This window comes from Microtus oregoni, unplaced genomic scaffold (assembly GCF_018167655.1).
Source record: "Microtus oregoni isolate MIOR12 unplaced genomic scaffold, Mior012 000018F_ref0000195, whole genome shotgun sequence".
In the NCBI taxonomy this organism is placed as follows: Eukaryota; Metazoa; Chordata; class Mammalia; order Rodentia; family Cricetidae; genus Microtus; species Microtus oregoni.
The window spans coordinates 39875484-39902702 of record NW_024543077.1 but is presented as its reverse complement, the minus strand read 5'-3'; the positions used below and the strand labels follow the sequence as shown (position 1 = coordinate 39902702).

At 47.5% G+C, this 27219-nt stretch overlaps 1 protein-coding gene across 1 annotated transcript in view; it reads left to right on the top strand.

Annotated features, from left to right (window-relative positions):
* The window catches only part of LOC121458755 (trafficking kinesin-binding protein 2), a 56606-nt gene that overhangs the window by 8854 nt on the left and 20533 nt on the right, over positions 1 to 27219 (top strand). Inside the window, exons 2-5 of the mRNA XM_041668107.1 lie at positions 16355 to 16642; positions 20469 to 20669; positions 22819 to 22895; positions 24845 to 24961. Of these exons, the coding sequence (XP_041524041.1) occupies positions 16552 to 16642; positions 20469 to 20669; positions 22819 to 22895; positions 24845 to 24961 (486 nt within the window). The 5' untranslated portion in view covers positions 16355 to 16551. The remainder of the gene's footprint in view (positions 1 to 16354; positions 16643 to 20468; positions 20670 to 22818; positions 22896 to 24844; positions 24962 to 27219) is intronic.

Sequence of the window (27219 nt, the reverse complement as noted above, 5' to 3'; positions counted from 1 at the left end):
GGGAGGAGGAGGCAGGAGCACAGGACGCAGAGATTGGGGGGAACAGAGGGGAACGGATAGGGGAAGAGAAGGAAAGAACCCGGAAGTGGAATGAAGCTAGAAACTCAAAGCCCACCTCTCCCTCGTGGCCCATTTCCTCCTATTTTCCCCTAAAGGTTCCAGAGCCTCCCAAAGGGCACCACCACCTGGGGACCGAGGGCTCAGGTACGCAATCTTGGGGGGGGGGGGGGGAGGAGCATTTTCTGCCCAAACCACCGAGGTCTGAGAATAAGTGTGGGAAGATGCAGGCCACAAGAAGTAAGGAGGGCATCCATGCTGAGGTAGAAGTGATGCAGAGACTACAGAGGTGGGTTCGGCTGTGACTAGAGGGGCTTGTGGGAAGGAGAGCCGTCTCTGGAGGGAGGGATGAGAGATGAAGGCTGAAGAGTGAGAAAAAATGCTGAGAAGCTTGGGTGAGCACTCCTGGGAGGGCGGTGGCTGATGGGAAGTTCCAAAGCCCTGAGGAAGGGAGGGTTGTATGTTCTCTTGTGGTTTTAATAGTAGGAGCGTGCAAACCACAAGTTGGAGTCTAGCCTGGGCTACGTATGAAGTTCCAGGTCACCTTAGCTGCAAAGTGAGACCCTGATTACAGAAATCATAAAGAAGATTCTGGGTGTGGCGCTGAGCCAGGGAAGATGGTGGAGTGGGCAGGGTAGCCAGTGGACCACGGTCCGGAGCAGGCAGCAGTGGCCGCTAAGTGACTACATGATTTGTCATGGTGTATGTACACGCACCGTGGAAAAACTGAAAAACCCAGGCAGACATCATAGTTGGGGGCCTCTGAGGGACTTGAGGGATCCATGACCACACCCTGCTCCAGATCTTCCTTCCAGAGATGATTGGTTTTTACCCCAATCAAACGTGCACTGGAGGGGAAGGGAGCTGTAGGTCCAGGCTTTGTTGGGGGCGGGGAAGAAGAGGGGACCTGGCTTTGTCCCCAAAGAGAAAGGGTATTTAAGCAGATCATGGAGGCCATGTCTTGGTGTGATGCCCACGCTTGCTGGCCGAGTTTACAGTAACCCCATGCCATGTGGTTTTGTGACACCTCTGGAGAATTTGGTTGCTTTATATTTAAAATGTAGTCAATTTCACAAAGTAGACAATTCAAAGATGGATCGCTTATTTAAAGTGAATGTGTCTGGGGTCCCAGCGCCAAAGCTCCGCTCTCCTGCCATGTCAGGGCTGGGGAGCTGGTTGTTCAGGCCAGGGCTATACATCAAAACAAAAGGAAGCTGGTCGCCTAAGAAAGAGCCCTCTGTCTGGAGAAAGGGGGAGGAGCCTAGAAACAGCAATGATGTGTGGTGTATCTGAGATGGGATTGCTCTTCAGAAAGCAGAGATTTAACAGCTGCAGGGGAGAGGGGAGGTCCAAAGCTTGTTATCCTACTAAATCGCTGTGTTTGGTTTCGTTTTCTCTCCTAGCCACAATGCAAAGGCTACAAGCGAGGCTGATCCTTGCAGCTGTGAATTTTTTAGGCTATCTTGTTGTCTCTCGATGTGGGGCTTGTTTGAAATGCTTTGCCAGTCAGCTGCACATGCTTCATAGCAGTGAGCCAAAACCAGCTCCAAGAGGAATGGGTCCTCACTACTGTGCGTACTATAAAAGCGGATACTGTAATCACTGCAGAAACGCAGGCCACTCAGCACCAAACCCTCTTCTGTGACATTGGAGTTTTTAACGAGTCTCACTGTGTAGCCCAGGATGGTCTCCAATTTAGAGTCTCTGGTCTCACCCTCCCAGACTGAGATTATAGACCATCTTACGTAGTTTTTCCTAAGGCCAATGCAGCGTTTCTTTAGAGTGTTCGCTATTGGCTTAAGTTTGCTTTGTAAGGCAGTTCATTTCATGGGTATTGGATTGAAAATTTATCAGTAATCAGTTAAATCAGATTGCAGTCCTGGCTGTCCTAGAACTCACGGACAGCTGCCTGCCTCTGTCTCCAGAGAACCAGGATTAAAGTACCAGCATGTGCCGCTGCATTGGGCTAGTGTCCCTACTTTTAATCAGTAATCCAGTAGGCTTGTTTGTCATCTCCTTATGTGTCGATTGCTGTTAGGTTTGGGCCGTGCAAAATCAGGTACACCAAAGAGCTCTGAGTTCAGTGAGGCCAAGACAACAGATGAGGTTATTGTCTTCTGGGATCATTTAGTCCACAGACAAGCATTCCCTAAACACCAGCAAAATCACAGTGAGAAAATTTCAGATTTCTCAACCCTTTTTCCCATGTTTATAGTCCACTCCTAGTCTATATATCGATTAACAGGAAACCTTATAAAGGAAGAAAGGGGACTTCCACTCTCCTTGGGAGTCAGTAGAGAAAGAGAGTGTTCCTAGCCAGCCTAGGAGAAAGAATGCCAGGTGAGAAGGGCACTTGCCTCCACCTTAGTCCCTGGTGCTGGACGGGTAAGAAACGGGCGTTTGAGAAAGCGCCAGTGTAGGAAGCAGGTCCTGGGCTCAGTCTCGAGCAGATTCCTGTGGTGCTCTGATAACCTGGTTATCTGGCTTCTCGCCCCAACCTCAGGCTGGAAAGGGGGGATGTGCTGGCACCTCACACGGAACGAGAAACAAGGTTAGGAGTGAGTTTGTAAAGTCTAGAATAAACAAATAAGTAAACAAAAAGCAATTTGGACATTTAGTGCAGAAAGAAAGAGGTCTCTGAAAGCCGACCTGGAGGAGTTCACGTCACACCATCACGCATGCACACGTGACATTATGTGGTGATTGCTGTTTACAGGAGAGGCCTGAGTCACCCAAGGCCACTCCCCCTCCCTTAGCCATTTTGCTTCCTTACGATTGGAAATGGAGATCATCTTATATCTGTGCCTTTATTTATTATGGTTGTTATTAGTGTGGGGGGCACATATGTGGGTGTCAGAGGGCAGCTTGCAGGAGTCAGCTCTCTCCTTCCACCATGTACGTCTCGGGGATCACACTCAGGCTGTCAGGCCTGGCGATAAACACCTTTACCCCCGAACCGTCTCTCTGAGCCGTCTCTCTGGCCCCAGATAACTCATATATATATATATATATATATATATATATATATATATATATGCCCATGAACAAACAGGATTTGTTTGATTTTTTTTTTATTCAGAAATCACTGTGTTACTTAAACGTGGGTAACTGTTTTGCAGTTCTCTGAAGCCCTTTCAAATGACAAAAGCTTTCTGCCCCTCTCCCCCTTCCATCCCCTTGTCGATCGCTTGTCCTACCTCAGAGGATAGAGATGTCAGCTGTAGCAAAACAGGCTTGGCCTTCATTCCTGACATCTTACTCCTGCAGCATGGTAAGCGACTCCTAAGCCTCGGCATCCTTTTCTATAAAGTAATGGCAATAATGGCCACGTCATGGGGCTGCTGTGAGGATTAAAGGGGATTGTGGGTAGACGGCTTTGAAGTCAGGCTACACTGGGCATTGTATTCGGAAAGCCAGTTTGGAGCAGAAATGTGAGTATAGCTTTTCACTGAAACTCTGGACTCTCTTACGCCATTATTATAAATTGTTTCCGCCAAAAGCTGATCTTAGAAAACTTGTGAGTGTAGTTTCGTTTGGCATGTTCTTTAGGAAAGTCTTTGAGGTTGTGCCTTCCATGTCAAAAGCTAGTGCTGTCCAGAAACCTTCCCCTTTCTCCAGCTACGCAGGTGTGGATATGACAGGCGCCTCAGTGTGTCCTCGGCTTCCAGGCCTGGAGGAAGTGTCACAGTGAGCAGGATTAGCTGCTTCCCATACTTAACTATTCTCCTTTGTAGGAACGTCTGCCCCAGAACCCAGATTGCCCCGAGTCTAGAACTGAGGACCGTGAAGGCACAGGGGCAGGAAGCGGAGAGAGTGGGTGAGCACAGCAGGGCTCCAGCAGCTGTTGAAGGGCAAGGTATGAGCCGAGACAGCAGCAATGGGATGGGGAGCAAATCTGTGGGTGCTGAGACCAGGTGGAGAGCAGAGAAGAGGGCCTCTGCGACGTGGGTGAGCTTGGGATACGTGGATGATTCTGGAGCTACGTGTACCTAGAAGGTGCAGCAACTAAAAATAGTGATAATACAGCAGGTATCTGAGCACCTGGGGAATGGTGAGTTTAGAATGTGGTGGCTTTATGGGACCCATATACATTGAGAATGACATTTCCAATGTAAAGTTATAAAATGTCAGTTTGAGCTAAAGACAGAAGCGTGGGTGTGGCTCTCATGGAGCCGGAAGTGAAGGTCTTTGAAGTCATGTGACTTCTAAGGTGAGAAAGAAGGCTCCTGAGAAAAGCTGGAAAGTGTGGGGATACAGGCTGTTGGAGGCAGGTGGGGAGACTTCTTCCCCAGTTACTGTGGCCATGCAAAGCTCCAGTTCCAGGGACCCTAGTGGCCTTTTCTGAACCCCATGGGGACAGACATGCCTGTGGTGCGCATCCAGGCAAAACACTCACACACATGAAAACAAAATAAATCTTTTTTAAAAAAAGTGGTCTTGTCTTGAAATCCTGGGGATGCTTGTGACAGCTGGTGTTGGAAAGGAAGGCTCGGGTCAGTGCGAGATGCAGCTGTAAACCCTTCTGTGAGGTTGCCGAGCTGCATTTGCTTCTGACTGTGTCTGTAACGAACGTCCCTCCATCCTGACTGTCACTCAGCCTTCCCGATGTTCGCGAGCACAGCCTCCTCTGTTTGACACGAACCACATGGTGCCTGTGGTTTCGCTTTTGGCACCTGATGTAACTTTTGCTTCTGAAAATGCTAAGTTCTACAGCTTTTAAGCAACTGAAGGATTTATGATGATTGTAATACCAAAAGCAAATTGCTTTTATTGTTAGAGGTCATACGTGAATTATTATTAGAGGAAAACGTGAAGATAGATTTCCTTCTTGCTGTTGTTTTTAGAAGGTCGATATTCCTTACTGCTGTGTTGAAGTGCTGTTTCAAGGGTCTTAGCTGATGAAGGGCAGGTTTTGCGGTAATAATCTTAAGCCTGACAGTACAATTGCATCTGTTGAGTTGGTTTTCGATATTCTGTGGTCTTAGAAACGCAACCATCTTCTTGATGTCTCTGACATCTTAGTTTTGTCACTCAGCGTTGATAGTGCTTTCTGGCTGGTTGGGGTGGGCTTGTTCCCTCCCAGAAGCCCATCCGTACCGCGGTGCCCACAGAACCTCTTCTGTCAGACGCCTCTACTCGAGGTAAACACCTCAGTCCATCCGTAACGCGGTGCCCACAGAACCTCTTCTGTCAGACGCCTCTGCTCGAGGTGTTTCTCAGTCCATCTGTACCGCGATATCTACAGAACCTCTCTGTCAGATGCCTCTGCCCGAGGTGTTTTCTCTGGCATGGCTGAGATAACAGGAAGTCCACGCATGTGTTATACAACTTCCTCCGTGTTACCCATAATCTAAAGACCTCACCTCACTTTCCCCTGTTTGATCTGTTGCTGTCGTCAAACAGATGTCTATCTTCCTTGTTTTAAAAGTATTTTCAAGTAACTGATGGTTTTACTAATACCCTGCGCTGAAAGTAACCTGTGAGCTAACATCACCTGTGCCTCTTGTTTCAGCGAATGTCTGACACAGCAGTTTTCATCTTCCGATTGCTGTGACCTCTAATACAGTTCCTCAGGGAGTGGTGACCCCAGCCATAAAATTATTTCATTGTTACTTCATAACTGTAATCTTACTACTGCTATGAATCATAATGTAAATATCTGATACGCAACCCCCCTGAAAAGGTCATTCAACCCCCAGTGAGGTCACAGCCCACAGGTTGAGAACCACTGGTCTAGATGGGACCCTCCAATACTAAAGAGATGGCCAAATCCCTCTCTGTAATCTCTGCAGTCTTGGTACTCCCAGGGCCCCGCGCTGCTGCATCTCCCAGAGGGTGTTCCCTCTCCTCAGAAAAAAGAAAAGCCTGTTGCTCCCCTACTCTTCTTTGACCTTGCACCCTGAGTGGCCTTTCCGCCTACTCCCTGGTGGCTGGACCATCGCCCAGTCTTGGCGCACATCTTACCAAACATTTCCCCACGACTTCTCTCTAAGAGACGCTCTACCACCAGCTGCTTCGCTGTGGACAATGTGGACTTTACTCAGGAAGACTTGATAAAATAACGCTTTTAGTAACCCTTATTTTCTTCGGTTATCAAGCTTTGAGACAGGTCTTCTCTATGTAGCCTTGGCTGTCCTAGAACTCACTCTGTAGGCCAGGCTGGCCTCGAACTCACAAGGATCCTCCTGCCTCTGCCTCAGTGCTGGGATTAAAGGTGTGCCATCGGCGACCAGTCATTTTTAACTCTTTAAACAGTGCACACTAAACTTGTAGGTTCAGCAGTCGTGACAGCGAAAACAAGCAGGTAGCGTCAGTGTGGACATTTTCAGGAGTGTGCTCCTGAGTAGGTGCTGAGGGAAGATTGTACAAGTGTAAGCACGGAATATAGAAAAGTGTGTACTGCTCTATCTCATTTACCAAAGTCAGCCACAAGCAGCCCTGAATGTTTCTGTCCAGTTGTTTCACCTTTCCAACACAAGAAGAAAACATAACATGTACGTATTCATGTATATATTTTGCTTCTTGTCATAAATACAATATATGTGTCTAAAAAATTCAGACAGCACACAAAGAATCCAATGAAACGTACTCATCATGGTTTCTCACCGTCCGTCCCAGGACACAGTCACACAGAGCTAGCTGTTAGGAAACATTTATCTTCAGTGTTAGCATACGAGCCACCTGGCCATCGTGTTTGTGACTGTCTAGTATTTAGAATATACAGTTACACAATCAATTATTTCCATAGATGATTTCCAATTAACAGGTTTTTAATCTACTTTAAAACTCAAGAATCCGCCTGGCAGTGGTGGCGCACACCTTTAATCCCGGCACTTGGGAGACAGAGGCAGGTAGATCTCTGTGAGTTCGAGGCCAGCCTAGTCTACAGAGAGAGTTCCAGGACAGCCAGGGCTGCACAGAAACCCTGTCTCAAAAAAGCAAACAAAACAACTCAAGAATCTGTAACAAGACTCAGTGAATGTTTCCTGCAAAAGTCTGGTACTGGATGTCTCAGTGAAGCTGTGCACTGTTTGTCGCATGAGATTGTTGTTCTCTTTTGTTAACTCCTTAAAAAAATGTAAAGACCGTTCTTCATTTATAGGATTGACTAACTGTGGCTCCCAGGCTCACCTGGCTGCCTCCTGCTCTAGAACCTCGTCTGGCTGCCTCCTGCTCTAGAACCTCGTCTGGCTGCCTCCTGCTCTAGAACCTCGTCTGGCTGCCTCCTGCTCTAGAACCTCGTCTGGCTGCCTCCTGCTCTAGAACCACAGCCACAGCATTTTGTACATAGAGCAGACAGCTACGAGGTCACCAGACTCACACAGCACACACAAGCAAACTGAAAAAAGCCAGACTTTGAAAACTACGCTTCTCGATGGGAATCTTACTTGATGCTTGATGTCTCAGAGTAGCAATATCAAAGGACAGAGGAGTCATACTCAAAGGCTCCAAAGAGCCGGATGTGGTGGCACATGCCTGCAATTCCAGGGCTCAGGAGGCAGAAGCGAGAGGCCGGGGAGGGCTTGGAGGGAGGCAGGCACCGAAACAGACTTGCCTGCTATTTATACATCTGTACCCTCCTTCCTTCCTTAGAGCGCAGCTAGGTTACGGCAGAAAACATCGTGACTCTTTGAGAAAATGCCAAGGGCTGTGCCCACATAGATCCCATCTCAGAGCTCACCTGTGCTTCTGCAGTCAGGGCATCCAGCGACGTTGTTATGTCCAGGAGCAGTCAGCCTTTAGAATGGGAGGGGTGTGACAATGATTGTAAGCCAACTGACAAATAGGGGCAGCAGGTTTAAACATTTCATAGGTGTTTGATGTTTCTGTTTTAACCCATAGGCCTTCAAAGTTTCTTATTCCTCATATCAAAGGTAAATATTTTAATTTATTTATAAATACCAAGTATACAAATTAAATGCAGAAAATATTTCATTTATGTAAGTGGAACTGATTATTGCTCTTCTCACTTAGCATTTGATTCTGGTGCATGTCGCCCACAGTGTGTTTCCACACATTCTACCTGCACTTTGAAGAAAATAGGCCCTTGTCTTCCCGTCACGAGCAGTGCTGCAGGAAACAACACCAGCCATGTCTCTGTAGCTGGCATCACTTTCTTTGGGGTAGACAGTGTACCCAGTAGCAAAGTTCTTGGTCTGAAGGCACCAAGCTCCTTCCGATAGTCTTTGCGTGAGTCTGCCATGAGCTTATTTTTTATAGTACCAATTCTTAGCACTGCAAAAGCTAGGCATGCTAATACATGCACGCACTGGTATCCAAAGTTGAAGCTAGAAACATTCAATATCGCCCCTTTACTGAAGGACTATGAAACAATCCATACTGCAAACTCACTTTCATCACGTTTTACTAGTTTTCCTTATTTCTTTAATTTTTAAGGAACTGAAACTGAAAAAACTGTATTTGGTTAGCTTCACTCTTTGTGTTTTCACCTCAATATGGAAGTGGGAACAGTATTTACCCCTTATGGGATCATTCTGTGCATTAAATAAGCTAATATTTGTAAAACATATATAGCGGTATTTAATACATAGTAGGCATTATGTATTTAATATGTTAAGTTTTTATTATTATTGTTTTATTATTATTGTACGTGTAGACATCAAAGGGCAGCTATTAAATGTTTATAAAATACTTCTTCCATGATAGGTGCTAAGGCGTGGTTTAGCATTTCCTCAGAATGGGGCCGTATTTTGGTAATTCTTCTAATTTAGATGAAAACACAGATGTGGCGTATGATGCAGAGTGGCATCCAGTAAAGGCCACACTTGGCTTTCTTGAGAAAAGTTCACAATAGCCCTTTGCTTTGGGCTTTTTCCAAGTTCAGATAAAAGGTGACTGTGGAAAGCAGAGGCAAGATTGTGTTGCTGCCCCTTTTCCGTGACAGTGACCACCTCATGGTGGCGCCTCGCCTACAGAGCCTTCTTCACCATTGCATTCCAGACCTGCCAGCTGTGCCCAGGTGGAGCCACAGGCACCTGCAGCAGTCTCCTGCTTTCTTCTCCTTCTGTTGCTGAACAGGACACAGAAACAGCATCCATTGCCCTTCAGCGCTTTGAGCTGGACACTTGAACACTACAAATAACGCACGTCTTTTGCTCGGGAGATGGCAGGCCAAACTTCTCCTGGCCTTCAGTGTGTGCCAAGCAAGCCTGGCATGTCACGGCGGGTAGTGCAGCAAGCCTGGCGTGTTGCAGTGGGCAGTGCAGCAAACCTACATGTCATGGCGGGCAGTGCAGCAAACCTTGAGTGTCACGGCGGGCAGTGCACTAAGCCTTACATGTTGTGGCGATCAGTGCAGCAAGCCTTGCTCTTGCATTGTGGATTAACTTTCTTGCAAGTCTTCTGAAGCACAGGCTATCCTTAAAACTTAGAACCAAGGTTCTGGCTGCAGTTCAGGTGTGGAGTGCTTGGCGGGCACGTAGGAAAGCCTGGGTACCATCCCCAGAGCTGAGTAAATCAGGCATGGTGGCGCACGTCTGTCATCCGATGGTTCAAGTTTGAAGTCAGCCTGAGCTGCATGAAACCATGCTTCAAAAAGTATGAAAGTATTACTAATTTTCTCTTGTCCTAGAAGCAGTGTTGGTAACAGATTTGTGGATTCAAATAGGAATAGCATGCAAAATGAAAATACCATTTTACATATTTTGACTAGATAATGTCCTGGCTCTGAAGGACAGTTTTGTGGTGTGTGAAGACAGAGGCCTCTGCCGTTAGTGACCAGCCTGAAATAAAGAACCATGATGTGGTGATCTAGGTGGCTTGGGCCGAGGATCATGTTAATGTGGAATACGCCCATAAAGGTCGTAAAGGGTAAAATGCAAGAGTTTAAGAGCATAACGGCCAAGTGTATGTTGTGGATGACAGAGGGCTTCTGCAGAAACTTAATCAAAACCACAGGTGGCACCCTGGGCTCAAGATGTTCCTTATCTTTAGGTGAAGCTCTGGCATGCATGCCTTCCTTGCCAGAGGTCCCCTCCCTGCTGCTGGTGGAGATTGTGGCAGGGAGGGGTTGCCTGCCCCTTCAAAGTTGCCGTTCGCAGACAAACAAGCCCAAAGTATACCGTGCAGGAGGAAATGTTGGCCCCAGAAGCCTAGATCTTATTTATGGTTTTGAATGCTCACCCGGTGGATTTCACTGTCTTTGGGGTCCAGTCCATCTGTAAGTAAAAGCTGCCTCCGTGTATTTCATACATGAATGGTTATTAAATTAAATGATAATCAGGCAACAAAGAAATATGGACAGATGACCGTTAGCGCAGCCGGGCTGGGTGTAGCCCATTGGCTGGCTACCTTGCTGCTGAGCGGTGTGATGTCCGCCTTCGAGATATCTGCTGCTCATTGGCCTCCTTAGCTTTTGGTGGTGACAGTCTTCATGTCTTAGCACTACAGCCATGACAGTCCCAGTGTGGTACAGTAGCTGATTTTGTTTTTTTAGTTCCTGTGAGTTTTTGGTAAATTTTGTCTAAGGCGTAGCCATATATGTTACAACCAGTTAGTCGTGATAAAAGTTAAATATTTCATGTAGAAGCATGATAAATGTATTTCATTTTTAAAAGTTCGAGTTTATCTGTGGTCTGGCGCAGTTCGCCCCTGCCTGGAGAGTTGCCTGGCGTCATTCCCACCCTTACATGCAACACAGCAGCCAGCATGTGTTTCAAATTAATCCCCAAAGTCTTGTTTGCAAAATGAAATTTTGAGATGTATTTTCAATGTGTTTCATTAAATCTACGTTTACTGTAATTCCAGGCTCTGTGTTCCTGTAACTCAGGGTTCCCGTGGCTGTTCTGTCCAGAGTGCCCCGCTGTAAGGAGGTAGCAGCACTGTTTAGGCACTGTTGGCCGCGGGACTGGCCGAGTGAGTCCTCAGCCCTGCTGTCTGCCAGCAGTGACTATAACAGTGATACGTTTGAGCGGTTCATCTTAAGTCCCATTTCTATTTAAGTGAAGTTGTTGGTTGTTTTGCTTGATTTTCCCCTCGATGTTCATGATTTTCAGAGGTCCGTTTCTTGTTAAATGTGCCGTGCTCGATTTGGCGGCTCATAGGGAAGAGCAGTTGTTTGTGGAGAGTCAGTGACACGAGGAAGGAGGGAGGATCGTGTGCAGCTCTCGGGCGCTGAGGACCTGCTGTCTGTGCTTGCCACAGTTTGGCTCCTGATAGTTAGGCCTCCGGACTGTGCTTCCTGTTTATCCATACAGCTGAAGGGGGAAAATGACTGTCCCCAGACCAAGTCACTGTTAGAACACAGGAAGGAGGCATGAATTCTTGTGTCAAAGGAAAACGCCACCAAGCAGTGTCCAGTAGCCTTTGTGTTGTGCTGGATGTTGGGAAGGGTACGGTAACATGAATAACAATTGTAATAAAACAGCACTTGGGTAGTGCAGAGATAATGATAACAAGATTCACATAGCCATTCTGTGCTCTGCTTGAACTGAGTTCTGTAACTGCCCCAGTGACCCTCCGAGGCCGCCGCTGCTCTCATGGCCCCTTTAATCCTCACCTAAGCCCCTAGAGTAGATCATGTTCGTAAACCCATTCAGCAGATGAAGAAACACGGCTACGTAGTTTGCAGAATTACACAACCACGGCCTGTGAGGTAGCTCAGCAGGAGAGACACTTGCCACCAGGCCTGTCCGTCTGAGTTCCATCCCTGGACACGTGATGGAGCAGGAGAAGTGATACGAGCTGTGAGTGGTGGACTGTGGTTCACATTCTTAACACTGCGGTCTCCTGAATCACAGCTCAACCCCAGCGCCCTGTCTGACTCGTGGAAACCCGTGGCTGTCACATTAGGCAGAGGGACTTTGCGGGCAGGCGCTTGAGAGAGAGTTTATCCTGGAGATCTGGGGGCAGAAACCAGCAGTGTGCCAGCAGAGGCAGAGGAAGGTTTGGAGGTGCCTGCGGCTGGCTTTCAGGAAAGCAGGAGAGGCCCAGAGCCGAGAAATGCAGCTGCAACAGCTAGAAGGTTCCCTGGAGCCTGCAGAGCAAAGGAGCATGGCCTTGCCGTCACCTTGCTATGGTCAACAGAGCTGTCCGTGCCTCTGACACCCAGAACTGGACAGCCGCGTGTGGAAGATGGGTCAGGTAGCTTGTCAGAGCTTCCGGAAAGCCTTTATGGCTAGGAGTGGGAGACTTGCTACTGCAAACAGGACCTCCTGAGAGTCCACAGGGAATGACTCCAGTGATAATCTCCTCAGTGGTCACAGCCTGAGGTCACTTCTTCCAACCTCTTGGATCTTGTCTCTTTCAGGTTAAAAATTACTCAGAGCTGAACATGAGATGCACCTGTCTATATTCAGACATGCTGGGAACTTAGGAAATATTAGGCAGAAAACATGCTTTCCCCAGGCTTAAGGGATAGAGAAAAGCTAAAATAAAAATAATAATAATAATAATAATAAAAAAACAGCATTTGAGTTTCTCCTGCATCTCAGTTGCCGAAATAGGGATTTTTATTTTTTTATTTACTCTTCATATCTGACCCTTCTTGTTTGTGAACAACCTTATCTTGGCAAAAAGAAATAAAATTCAGAAGAAGTAAGTACCGAGCACAAGGTCAGCAGCACGATGAACCAGGTTAAAATTCAGACTTCAATGTGCCGCGGTCCCTGCTGCTACCCGACTGCCCTTCCTGAGGATACCAAGTCAGGCGGGGCGTGTTGCTCAGTGTTCTCAGGAAAATGCTGCCTTGCTCAGCCACCCCTGACCTGGTACCCTGTGCAGCCTGGCAGGTCCCTGGACTGCCCTGGAGGTCTGCATTCCTTCCGCATGACTCTCGCCGTGGACTTAGTTCCGTGTGAGTTCAGTTTTCTCTGCTCCTGTATGCCAGCGTTCAGACCAGCAATAAGACTCCAGAGCTAATTTGAAAGGCAGTTCCCTAGAGCAAAGGTCTGGGAAACAGAACCAAAATACATATATAAATTTCTGTGTTCTTAGATGATAATGTATAAATTGAAAAGGCAAAGTTAAAAAATAAAAACGGAGGGCTGGAGAGATGGCTCAGGGGTTAAGAGCACTGGCTGTTGTTCTTCTAGAGGACCCGAGTTCAATTCCCAGCACCCACATAATAGCTCATAACCGTCTGTAATGATATCTGGTGCTGCCTTCTGGCCTGCAGGCTTGCATGCAGGCAGAACACTATATACATAATAAATAAATAAATAAATAAATAAATAAATCTTTTTTTCAAAAAAACTCTGTTTAAGAATCACCTCGGACCAGTTAGAGACACTCTGTTTTAATTCCCCTCAGTTTCCTCGTCCTTCCCTCTCCACGGCCCCCTTCCCTTCCTTCACAGGCAAATCTGTGACTTATTGCTTTCAAAGGGGGCTTTTTTAGAAATTGGAAAGTACCTTTTAAATGTGCTTAGAAGTGTAGCGAGTTGTAGTCTGTCCTTTTAGTCAGATTACAAGGGTATAAATGTAGAAGGAGCCCAGCTTTCAGAGGTTGGTCTTAGAAAGCTTAGTTCTACATAATAGTATTTTAGCGACTGAATTATTTTACTAGTGATCAATGATTGGAAAACTTTTTCAATCAAATATCACATTATCACATTGTGTGTGTGTGTGTGTGTGAGAGAGAGAGAGAGAGAGAGAGAGAGAGAGATTGATTCTCACATCTGCAGGCTGTGTGTCTACATCCAGTGGCACAATGACCTTACTAAGCTGCATGGTGTTTGAACTCAACCAATGGACACTGTTTAAACAGGAATGTGTCTGTGTCTTGGGAAAACTTCATTTGTACACTGGAAATTAAATTCTGTCTTATTTTTACATTGTGTAATTTTTTTTTCTTCCAACCATTTAAAAGTAAAAGCTATTCTTAGCTCACACGCTTTGTAAAACAGGTGGCCGGCCAAATGTGGATGTTGGCAGCAGTTTGCTGAGCGTGCACTGATGACCTGCCTGGTGACAAGGTCACTTCAGCACAGAACACAGCGCTAGCTTCATTGCTTACCTGTGTGTTCACTGGTGTGTGGGTCCCGTGCGTCGGGGGAGGGGACAGGTCAGCCTTGAGTGGTGTTCCTCAAGAGCCGGTCACCTTATTTTTTGAGGCAATTACTCACTAGCCTAGAACTCATCTCGTAGACTAGGCTAGGGGACCATCAAGCTCCAGGGGGTGCAGCTCTCTCTGCCTCCCCACCAGGGGGAGCGCGCACCACCGTGGCAGGCTTTGTAAGGGGCCCTGAGCTTCAGTACAAAGCCCTTCGCTAAGTGACTTCCCTAGCCCCCAGACACTCCCTCTATCTCAAGTCCAGGTTTGGAAGTAGTTTAACCTCCCAAAAGATTGTTTAAAACCGCACTTGACATGAACACACACGTGTAAGATGGCAGTTGGTTATCCACCTACGAATCGTTTTTCCCGCCCTCTGTGGGCGGAGCTTCGTCCATGTTTTGTTTCTGTACCAGGTTCAGAGGCGAATTTTTAATGGTTTCCTCCACATATCTTTCTATTCCCTTTGCAGTGCTTGGTTTAGAAATGACAATAACAAGCTTTTGAATAGCAAGATACTGAGGGGAAACCAAGGGTGTGCTACCAAAGTGCCCTCAGAACTTGAAAATGACCTTCGAAGACCCTAACAACGACTAACTTTGCTTCACGTTGCCCCGGCTGATCCACATTACTGTATTGCAAACTTATTCCAGGAAAATAGTCACACACATAAAAGAATCTTTATGTATTTATTAAAATTTCCTGAGTCATTTGTAGAAAATTTAATTTTTGTTACGCCAGCATGAAATTACAAACTTTTGGGGAGAAAAGACTGCTGTCTAGTCTGTTTTTTTTTTCTTTTTTTCCTTATAAAATGTTTTAAGAAGTAATAGAATGGGGTCGGAGAGATGGCTCAATGGTTAAGAGCACTGGCTGCTCGTCCAGAGGACCTAGGTTCAGTTCCCAGCACCCACAAGGTGACTCACAACTGCCTATGACTCCAGTCCCAGGGGATCCGATGCTCTCTTCTGACTTCTTCCACAGACACTGCACACATGTGGTGTGCAAACACACTGAGGCAAACACTAACGCATAAAATAAAAATAAAATCTCAAAAGAAAGGGTGTAGTAGAAGTAGTCAGGAAACCCTCTGCCCGTCACCACAGAAGGTTTTGAAAGTTTCCCGGTCTGAGGTGTTGGAAAATTCTCATCTGTGTTCCCCAAGCCCCTCTCTTACTGTGCAGTCTGTTCACCAGCCTGGTTGGGGTCTAACTCTTTAACTGTACTGGCTTCAGGGTGACAAATTTCCCCTTTGAGTTCTCTGATTCTGATGCTCACTTTGTCTCTGAAACGTGTGTGCCTAGTGTTTTAAGTATGTCTCTGCTCTTCCTCTCTGACCTTTTATTTCTCAGACTCTCTTACTTGGTTCTTTTCTGTGCTCTCTACTTCTTAGACATAACTGAGTATTGATGCCTCTAAGTAGTAGTCACAAGGATGCAAGCTGCGAATGGCTGACAGTTTAGCAGACTGTCTTTTTATGTAAGCAACGCTGGTAGCTAGGAGTGAACACCCCTTCCTTCCGCTGCCACCTCTGACGGGCTCCCTAGCACACCCACTGTGGCCATGAATTCTCACACACACACACACACACACACACCCGCCACCTAGTCCTGAGACCACAGGTGTGCACCGCCCACCTAGCTGAACTGAACATTTCCTAACTGATAACAGTCCCCCGTTTTTGTTGTTGTTGTTGCTTGTTTTAAGTAGACATATATTTAGTGCATTGCAACCTTTGTTTATTTTGTTTCGTTTGTTTTGTATGTTCTTTGTGACAGAGTCTCACTGTATAGTACTGGCTGGCCTATCACAGAGATCTGCCCCCTCAGGCCTTGCAAGGACCTGATTAAAGGAGGTGCCTCCGGGCCTGGCTTTAGTCGGTGTGAAACCAGATCTCATTAAGTTGTGTAGGCCCCCCCCTGAAATTCTGTGCAGCCCAGGCTGCCCTCAGACTCACTGTCCTTTGTCAGGGTGACTCCATGCATTATCCCCCAAGCTATTCCCCTGTGCACTAGTAAGTCCTTTCCTAACCCAGCCATTGATCTACTTTTTGGTACTATAGACTTGTTGGGTTTTTTTTTTTTAGAATTCTTATAAAAATGGAATCATAAATCATGAGCTGATTTATTTATTTGTTTCGTCCAGCCTAATTCCATTGAGATTCTCTCCTGTTGTTGTGTGTATCTTAGAAGAAAAACATCCTTAATGACAGGCATGCCAGGTAACGAGAGTCCTGTTATTAAGGGGCGTGTTGGACTCTAACCACTGGGTCTGTTCTTTGTTTTAGGCCATGACTGTCCAGGGGCTGACAACCACATGAGCACTGACAGCCGCAGATGTCACTTGACTCACCACGGAAACCCTGTCCTAAAGGGAGCGTACACATGACCGCGTCCATTTCTTTCCCGAATGGCTTGATGGATTTCCTTTACCCCAGTGCGTACCAAAGCAACCCCTTTCGACCACAGCGAGAGAGGATTCTGCATGAGTCACTCCCAGGATGCCATTTTCACATCGCCAACAGGTGAAGAGAACCCCATGAATAGCAACCACAGAGATTCGGAGAGCATCACTGGTGAGTTCAGGATCACGACGTTGCAGGACCAAGCGCAGGCGCCTCAGTCTGGCCTGTGTGACCTGCTCTGACGAATCCCCAGCCTCCATGTCCAGCCAGGCGGCCTCAGAGGCAGCCTGAATTAATCACTGCATCACGGGGTGTCCAGTTACATTATCCAGCTCCTCCCTCTGTGCAGCCCTTTGTCTGTGCTGGACTCACATATACCCACTGGGCCCTGAGAGCAGGAACTGTGTCAGAGCAACGCACCTGTGTTTGGGAACCTGCAAGCGTCTGGGCACAGTGCCTGGAACCCAGGAGGCCCCTGGAGCTTGCAGGGACCGACATTGTTGTAGGCCCTTAAGTTTTATCCATGAGAATAAATAAGTTTTTAAAAATTAAAATTAAGAAAAAAATCAAACCTCAGGGACTGGAGAGTGCTTTGCTCTGCAGTCAGACCAGAGGCTGGGTCAGCACCTGCATGGGCAAACTGGATGTTTTGTGCACGCCCGCTGCACCTGATCTGAGCAGCCGAGACAGAGGCCCTCTGAGGCTTGCTTGGTTTCCAGCTCGGCTAGAAAATACAGCCCCGAATCCAGGGAGAGCTCCTGCCTCAAAGGCACAGGAGGAGAATGGCAGAGGGAGACCGAGTGTCTCCTGGTCTCCACATGTGTGCACCTACATACACGTATGTTTATTTGCTCACATAGACACAAACAGATAAAAATAGAGACATAAATACATCCTTTTGAAAAACTCCAAGTATTTAGAAGGGTTTTTTTCCCTAAGGTTTTTGTTTTAAAATCACCAAATGGAGCCAGGGAGGTGGTTCAGTGAGGAATGCAGTCCTCACAACTCAGGTTCAACCCCAGATCCACATAACAAAACAAAACCAAAAAAGCCAAAAAAAAAAAAAATGACCGGACAATGCAGGCTCTCAGGACGCCATAGCATCCCATGCAGGTTCTCAGAACATCATAGCATCCCATGCAGGTTCTCAGGACGCCATGGCATCCCGTGCAGGTTCTCATGACATCATAGCATCCTGTGCAGGCTCTTAGGACGTCATGGCATCCCGTGCAGGTTCTCAGAACGCCATAGCATCCCGTGCAGGTTCTCAGGACGTCATAGCATCCCGTGCAGGTTCTCAGGACGTCATGGCATCCCGTGCAGGCTCTCAGGATGCCATAGCAATCTGTGCAGGCTCTCAGGACGTCATGGCATCCCGTGCAGGCTCTCAGGATGCCATAGCAATCTGTGCAGACTCTCAGGACGTTATAGCATCCTGTGCAGGTTCTCAGGACGTCATGGCATCCCGTGCAGGCTCTCAGGACATCATAGCATCCCGTGCAGGTTCTCAGGACACCATAGCATCCCGTGCAGGTTCTCTTGCATCCACATCTCAGCCCTCACTCTGGCTCCAGGCAGCCCTCAGCCTGCTCTGCACTTCTGTTGGATGCAGTTTACTTGTGCTAGAAGTTCAGATGAATTAGCTTCTCTTTTTTGTGGCAAGGTGCTCTTAGAGATTTGCTTGGGTTTTTTTTTGTTGTTGTTGATGATGATGACTTTTTTAGGCAGGGTTTCTCTGTGTATCTTTGACTCTCCTGGAACTCACTCTGTAGACCAGGCTGGCCTCAGAGATCCACCTGCTTCTGCCTCCCGAGTGCTGTGGTAAAGGTGTGGGCCACCACCACCCGTTTATGACTGAATCTTTAAACATTAAAACTTGTGTTCCTGATATATTCTGGATAAGTGGTTTTTCTTAGAGTTCAGTTTTGCTTTCACAAAGCATTTGGTGATAAGGGTCTCATTTCAGGACTGGTTCATCTTTGCTGATGGATCACCACGTCAATAGTATTTATTCTAGAATTAATTTAATTGCTCAGGCATTCAGCGGTTGTTTGTGTATTTTTTTTTATTCTGGAGAGATGAAATTCACATGCCTTTTTCCCTGAAGTGGGGGAGTCATATGATGGAAGCGTGGCGGACGATCTGAGTGTATTAACGGCAGCCCAGTTCTAAAGTCATACTTAAGAAAACCAAAAAGGATCCCTGAACCTAAATGGAGTCAGTGTGACTGGGGAGAAGGGAGTGTGTGAAAGAGTCTCTGAAGAATGAGAAACAACCGGGTATTGTGTGTGGTCTCCCTTTCCTTCATATGCCGGAACACCTCGTCTGTCCGTGCATCTGTAGTCAGTTTCCAGTGTTAGAAGGACCATCTGTAATGTGTGTGCACCAAGCAAAGTGTGCATAATCGCTTGGCGTTTGTAGTGATATAGAGCTGTTGTGCAATAGCTCTGCCAAGGCGTGAGGGGTCTTTGGAACCATGATGAAGACTTAAATGGACCAAGGTGTGAAGGGTCTTTGGAGCCATGATGAAGGCTTAAATGGACCAAGGTGTGAAGGGTCTTTGGAACCATGATGAAGGCTTAAATGGACCAAGGTGTGAAGGGTCTTTGGAGCCATGATGAAGGCTTAAATGGACCAAGGCATGAAGGGTCTTTGGAACTATGATGAAGGCTTAAATGGACCACATCTCTTCTTGTGGTTATGAGGCCACTGCTTATCTTCTGGCTAAATGGAGATCTGTGATAGTGCCCGCCTTTGTATTGAACTTATTAAATTGCCCTTGGTCAGTTCAGGCCAACTAATAAAAATGTACTCTTTCAGAGTTTATTTTCTTAAAGTGGTGTCTGTTCTCAGGGTTAGAGCATGTTTCTTTATGCTGCCCACAAAGGAAATACCAGATTTCCCAGAAGCGAGAGGGAGGATCTGCCATCCTGCTCCACTTTCTCCGTTTTAAGCCCTAATGTTCTAATTGTGTTAAAAGAGATAACTCTTCTTTGTAAACATTTAATCTGGGAGGAAGCCAGGAGCAGACATACAAGAGAGTCCCGACTGTGTTCAGAGCCAGCCTGTGAGAGGAGAGACTAGTGACATCAGCAGTATGCTGTGGGTGCCTACTGTGTGCCAGGTGTGACCCCGGATGTAATAGATCCTCTTCATTTTGCGAATGTGTGGGGAATGGGGCTCAGGAAGGATGAATCTGTGTCTAATATCCCATCACTAACGTGTGGAGGAGTTAGATCTAGACACTAGATTTGATGCCAGAGCCCACGGACTTTCTAATATTAAAACTGAAAAACAGGACAGTGGGCAGCTGGGGAATCGAGGCTCTGGATAGAGGTATGTTTGGTATGTGAGAGACAATGCATAAGAATTTGTGTGTGCAGGCTCCCACCCCTGCAGGCATTTCCAGAGGTCCGTGTCCCAGGTGATTGCAGGTTCCGCCAGGCTGACAGTTAACACTGACCATGCCAGAGTCTAAAGACTTGGCAGTACAGCAATAGTAAAAAGAGGCAGGCTGGGGCAGTGGCTCAGGCGGTGAAGCCCTTGTCACACGCCCACGCACGAGGAACCGGGTGCAGTAGATGAGGATGAGGGCTGGAGACAGAAAAGTCCCCTGAGCCTACGGGCTGTACAGCCTGGCACTCTACACAGCGGCAGCAAACGGGGTAGGAGGTGAGGACCAACACCCCCATGTCCTCTGACCTCCGTGTGCACAGTGACACTGCCAGCATCTACAGCATCTAGTCAGAGTCTCCACCTGAGCCAGGTGTTGTCTACCACGGTATGAGTGTTTGTCATAGTTCATCACTAGATCAAGATGGAGAGCTGGAGACTGCAACTCAAACCTCCTCGGTGTCACTAGAAGACACTAATAAGTCAGGGGAGGGATGATCTCGTCTAACATATCCTTGGTCTCCTACTTTCGCAAAGCTAATTTCCCTGCAGCGGGGCAGATGGAACACACTAGCTTCATCTACAGTGACTCTCTTCTTCCCAGATGTCTGCTCCAGCGAGGATCTCCCTGAAGTCGAGCTGGTGAACCTGCTGGAAGAGCAGCTGCCGCAGTATAAGCTCAGGGTCGACTCCCTCTTTCTCTACGAGAACCAAGACTGGGTGCAGTCTTCACACCAGCACCAGCCTCAGGATGCGCCGGAGACCCTGTCTCCCGTCCTTGCCGAGGAGACGTTCCGCTACATGAGTAAGTCATGGTGGTTGTTGTGGTTGTTGTGGTTATTGTGGTTGTTGTGGTTGTTGTTGTGACCCATCAGAGTTTGTGCATGGAGTTAAGACAGGCCATATCTTAGTATTGCCTTTTAAGTCAGTGAGCATCCAACAGCCGTTGTCCTGTGTCTACCTGCTGTAGCTCAGCCTGACCTGACAGGCAGAGAGGAACTGTTGTAGTGCTTATGACTGGGAGAAGAACCTGTTGCCATGCTTATGACTGAGTTTACCCTGCCTTTGTCTGTCACCTGAGAGAGACCAGAACTGTTTTAAAACCAGTGCAGTTATTTATGATTGCCTGACTTTGTCTGGCTTTTTGGTTCCTAGCTTTCCCTATCAAATACAGTCGCAGGAACCACGCCATTCTGTAAAGAGCATAATTCTTAGACGCATACGTACTTAGTGTTTTCGTTTTTAAAGGCGGGCTGCTCTACAGCCTGGACTGCCTTGAGCATACAGGCCTGAACCCCTTACCATGCTGTCTCCACCTGAGTGCCAGGGATTCCGGGCATGCGTCTAAGCACTTCCCGTCACGCCACAGAGAGGCGCATGCGTCTAAACACTTCCCGTCACGCCGAGGAGAGGCGCATGGGAGCCATGTAGTGATCTTCACACTCAGTGATCCATAGAGATGATGAACTGAGCCAGACCTGTCCCATACACAGAGACTTATTTCCATTTTATTGTAGTTTGGTTTTCCTTTTTACACTTTTTTTTACTTGTTCCATTACCTGTCCAGTATAAGATGTTATGTACACGGACGCTGTCGGACTGTGTAATAAAAGTTCCTGAGCTCCACATTAATGTTTGTGAAATTCCGATAATTTGAAATTTGACTTACTTGGAAGATTACATCAAATCTTATACATTTTCCCAGGGAGCATTTTAGGTGGCTTTTTTTTTATTGCATGTATTTATTTATAGTAGGGAGAGGCTCTTGTACCATAATCTAGTGTAGAGGTCAGAGGACAACTTGTGGGAATAGGGTTCAAACTCAGGTCATTGAACCTGGCGACAGACGACTTCGCCAGATAAGCCATTGTGCCCTCGTGCCTCTTAATGACAGACTGTGTTGGAGAATGATTGCCGTGAGTGCTCATTGCATAGAAATTATTAACCCGCTCTGGGTGGCGGTTTCCTCAAACTGTGTGTGTGTGTGTGTGTGTGTGCGCGCGCGCGCGGGGGTGCGTGTACGTGTGTTTGCACAAGAGACGAGGGAGAGAGTGTTGGGGTGTAAATACTGATTAAACTTGAAATATCAAGAAGGCCAAATAAAAATGGACTTCTGCCCTTAATAGTTTAAATAACTGAAGTATATTAAATTAAGGCTCTCAAGATTGTCTTTTTATTAAAAATATTAGATTTTTTTAGAGTTTTACATTGCTTCCACCCCTCTTCCTAGCCCCCTCCAGTTCCTGTACCCTCTCAAATTCATGACCTCCTCCTCTTCAGTAATATCACTGTTACACTTATATGCGTGTGTTTGTACACACCACACTGAGGCCTTTAGTGCTGCTCCTGTTGGTTGCTGATATTTTTCTGGAAATTTATTTTAGAATAAAACTATTCTGTTATCATTTCTCTTTGTTTCTTGAGTTTAAATCTGTGAGGACTTTATAATTCTGTTCTGTGACAGCAGTTTAACTCTTCGGGACTTTTGTTGGTTTTATTTGTTTGTTTTGATTTTAGTTTTTCAAGACAGGGTTTCTCTGTGTAGACCTGGCTGTCCTGGAACTAGCTCTTGTAGACCAGGCCTGCCTCTGCCTCCTGAGCGCTGGGATTAAAGGTGTGTGCCACCACCGCCCGGCTGTTCTTCAGTAACTTTAACTGATCCAACTATAAAGTAGGTAACTGGATTCCCAGCTCACACTTTCAGATGTGAGTGGACCTGATTGACACCTGACCCTTGACACACTCTCAGTTTATTGTATGTGTACATTTTTTGTAATGGTTGGTGAATCTTGGATGCTATGTACATGAACCCTTGTTCTCTTTCTGTTTTTGTGTTTTTATTCTCCTGAATGACTTCTTTAGAAATCTGGGGGTTTGGTTGGTACTTGGGTAATGAGTATCACGTGTTTTCTGGTGTGCGGAAAGCCTCTAAAGAGTTGTCTTGACTGCCTCAGTTCTAGGCACAGACAGAGTGGAGCAGATGACCAAAACCTACAATGACATCGACATGGTCACACATCTCCTGGCGGAGGTATGAGTATATCACTTCTTTCTCCAGTATAAGACTAAAACGTGAGGCTCACTCAGACTGTACCCGGTTCGCACAGCTACACCATGATGATCCACCGGATTTCCAGGGTGTTTTACATAAGATGTAAACACAGCTGACCCAGTGATACACAGCCGGCTTCCCAAAGTGGCCTGGATCTCCTGAAGCTCATTATTATGGTGTGTGTGGATGGGCAGACCCAATGCCAGCTGACCTCTCTGATTGTTTACAAAGCTTGTATTTTTATTTGTGATTACTGGGGCCGGGGAGCACTCTCGAGTGCAGTGCCCTGGGAGGTCAGAAGGCACTGGATCCCTGGAAGCTGGAGTTGTGAGTCGTGTGAGCTGCCTATGTGACTGCTTGCAGCTGAGATCTGGACCCTCTGCAAGGGCAGTCCAAAGCCTTAACCACTGAGCCGTACGTCCACCCCCAAAGTCACCTCTAAGCTGTCCCTGCTGCTAGTCACCTCGGCCAAGCTGCCGTTGAAAAAGCAGCTGTGGTTCAGTTGATCCCCGCAGTTTGGAGCGTCTCCTGCTCACCTCCGGCTCAGGCCATTATTTCCATATTTGCCTGTGGAAGTTTTAAGGGTTTTTTATTATCTGTTTGTTGCTCGTTTAACATATATGGGGTTTTGCCTGATTGTGTGTGTGTACAGTACCTATGGAAGTCAGGAGGGCATCAGATCCTCTGGAACTGGAATTACAGATTGGTCGCTAGCCACCACATGGGTGCTGGAGACCAAACCTGGGTTATCTACGAGAACAGCCAGTGCTCTTAGCCACTGAGCATTTCTCCAGCCTCATGTGGAAGTCTGAGCACGCATACTCTGTCTTTGCCAGTTGGCAGGCAGTAACGTTCTCTCCCATAGCTTGGTTTCATTGGTCTTGTGGGAGACTTTCTCTCTGACATACGTCTCCTCAGGATGCTTTCCATATGTGCCTCTTGGCTCATATCAAAGTGAGAAGAGTTGCCCCGAAGTGATCGATTTTCATGTATTAGGTAGAAAACAGTTAGAAGCTTAATTGTATTCATCTATCATTAATGTAAGCAGCTCATATTCACGTAGAAGGCAGTTAAAGGTATATTAACAGTTTTCCACTGTAGAAGTAAGGCCCTCATGATCCCCAGATGGGATCTCCCATACCCTTGCTTAATATCAGGATCTACCCAGTTAGAACGCCATCGCTTGGCCTCACCACACGGCTTGGTCATTACCCCAGCTTCCTAGACTCCCTTTCACACGCTCGAGGTGGAAGCCTGTGGCCTCGTAATTTCCAGCCTCTAATTCTATCCTCTTGCGCTAGCTGTGGACTGGGCTCTAGGCCAGGCCTTCCTCTCAGCTGCTGCTCCTGGATGCATAGTCTCCCCTAAATGGAACCGACCCACATCCCAAACTCCTGATCTGTGTCCTTGCCATACTTGGCACACTCACCAAGTGTTGGCTGGACTTCTACAGTGCAGGCTCCATCCACCCTAATTTTCTATTTTGGGTGTCGGAGGTTGAGGGATGCACTGGATACTGACCCAAAGTCCAAGTATTGAAAGTGCACTGTTCCTATTGATCTACATCCTCAGCCCCCACCCTCATATCTAAGCTTCTCTTGGTTTCCTGGCCTAATCTTAAAGTTCTAACTGCAAAGTTGGTTTGATGGCCATAACTGATAGGATGTCAGCAAAACCTTACTTGATACCGAGAGGTGTAATTACGAACTAATTCATAATTACATAGTCACCTACTTGTCTAAGGTTTACCAAACACTACCTATGTGCCTGGCCCATGTCCATTTATTTATTAGGGTTATAAAATGAATCTCTATGCTTTATAGGAGATCTGCTCTTAATATTAGCAAATTTCACTGCAGAATTTCTAATCTGCTATCTGCTTTTTTTTTTTAAATACTCATAGAAAAGGTGTGTTTGTTGCTTTGCAGAGGGATCGAGATCTAGAGCTAGCTGCTCGGATTGGACAAGCTCTCCTAAAGAGGAACCATGTCTTATCTGAGCAGAATGAAGCCCTGGAGGAGCAGCTGGGACAAGCCTTTGATCAAGTAAGCCTTTGACCCTGTGCTTGGAACAGGAATAGTAATAAGGAGGTCTTCTGCAGTGGATAGGTGTATTTCCTTGGGTGTTCCTGAAATACCACAGGTGACACCAGTAGCCATTGACTTTATATATTTCTATATATTCACAAATGAAACTTAGATCGTTAGGAGTTAGTATAATGCCATGTCTGTCTACCTGGATGATATTAGTAGGTCCTCCCCTAGGTCTGTGACCTACCTGACCATGGGTTCTCGACCCTAAATTCATGCTGTCACAAATGAGTTCCATCTTGTGGAACAAGTTGTGAATCTACTCAGAGAGCGACTGGTGTCTCCCATGACGCCTGTGCCGCCTCTGTACCCGTGGGCATCTTGCTGGGCTGGTTGTTGTTGTAGGTGGTGGGGTCCTCGGCTGTGTAAAGGGATGATTTCCTTTGTGCCCAATTGTGAGGATAGCACCTGACAGCCCTGCAGAACTAGCCAGTAGGGTGGGACCTCCAGGTGAGCACTCCTGACAGTCCTGCAGAACTAGCCAGTAGGGTGGGACCTCCAGGTGAGCACTCCTGACATCCCTGCAGAACTAGCCAGTAGGGTGGGACCTCCAGGTGAGCACTCCTGACATCCCTGCAGAACTAGCCAGTAGGGTGGGACCTCCAGGTGAGCACTCCTGACATCCCTGCAGAACTAGCCAGTAGGGTGGGACCTCCAGGTGAGCACTCCTGACAGTCCTGCAGAACTAGCCAGTAGGGACAGGACCTCCAGGTGAGCACTCCTGACAGCCCTGCAGAACTAGCCAGTAGGGTGGGACCTCCAGGTGAGCACTCCTGACATCCCTGCAGAACTAGCCAGTAGGGTGGGACCTCCAGGTGAGCACTCCTGACAGTCCTGCAGAACTAGCCAGTAGGGACGGGACCTCCAGGTGAGCACACCTGATAGCCCTGCAGAACTAGCCAGTAGGGACAGGACCTCCAGGTGAGCACTCCTGACAGCCCTGCAGAACTAGCCAGTAGGGACAGGACCTCCAGGTGAGCACTCCTGACAGCCCTGCAGAACTAGCCAGTAGGGACAGGACCTCCAGGTGAGCACTCCTGACAGTCCTGTCAGAACTAGCCAGTAGGGTGGGACCTCCAGGTGAGCACTCCTGACAGCCCTGCAGAACTAGCCAGTAGGGTGGGACCTCCAGGTGAGCACTCCTGACAGCCCTGCAGAACTAGCCAGTAGGGACAGGACCTCCAGATGAGCACTCCTGACAGTCCTGCAGAACTAGCCAGTAGGGTGGGACCTCCAGGTGAGCACTCCTGACAGTCCTGCAGAACTAGCCAGTAGGGTGGGACCTCCAGGTGAGCACTCCTGACAGTCCTGCAGAACTAGCCAGTAGGGTGGGACCTCCAGGTGAGCACTCCTGACAGCCCTGCAGAACTAGCCAGTAGGGTACGACCTCCAGGTGAGCACTCCTAACAGCCCTGCAGAACTAGCCAGTAGGGTGGGACCTCCAGGTGAGCACTCCTAACAGTCCTGCAGAACTAGCCAGTAGGGTGGGACCTCCAGGTGAGCACTCCTGACAGTCCTGCAGAACTAGCCAGTAGGGTAGGACCTCCAGGTGAGCACTCCTAACAGCCCTGCAGAACTAGCCAGTAGGGTGGGACCTCCAGGTGAGCACTCCTGATAGTCCTGCAGAACTAGCCAGTAGGGTAGGACCTCCAGGTGAGCACTCCTGACAGTCCTGCAGAACTAGCCAGTAGGGACAGGACCTCCAGGTGAGCACTCCTGACAGTCCTGCAGAACTAGCCAGTAGGGTGGGACCTCCAGGTGAGCACTCCTGACAGTCCTGCAGAACTAGCCAGTAGGGACAGGACCTCCAGGTGAGCACTCCTGACAGCCCTGCAGAACTAGCCAGTAGGGTGGGACCTCCAGGTGAGCACTCCTGACAGTCCTGCAGAACTAGCCAGTAGGGTGGGACCTCCAGGTGAGCACTCCTGACAGTCCTGCAGAACTAGCCAGTAGTTCTGATCTCATGCCCAGTGACTTGAGTCTGTGGAGCATCTTCAGCAGTAGGGTCTCCCCGTCCAGTTCTGGGGTGATCAAGGGCAATGGCCACAGCCTGTAATATTTCAGGGTCTGTGGACTCCACTGAACAACAGGCTCCCAAAGGGGTAATAGTATTCTCATTTGACAGCCTGTGGTGTTAAAATACTCAAATGCTTCTTACACAGAAACCAAAACAAAAAGAAAAATGTAAAATTAAAAATATATGTATTATGTAT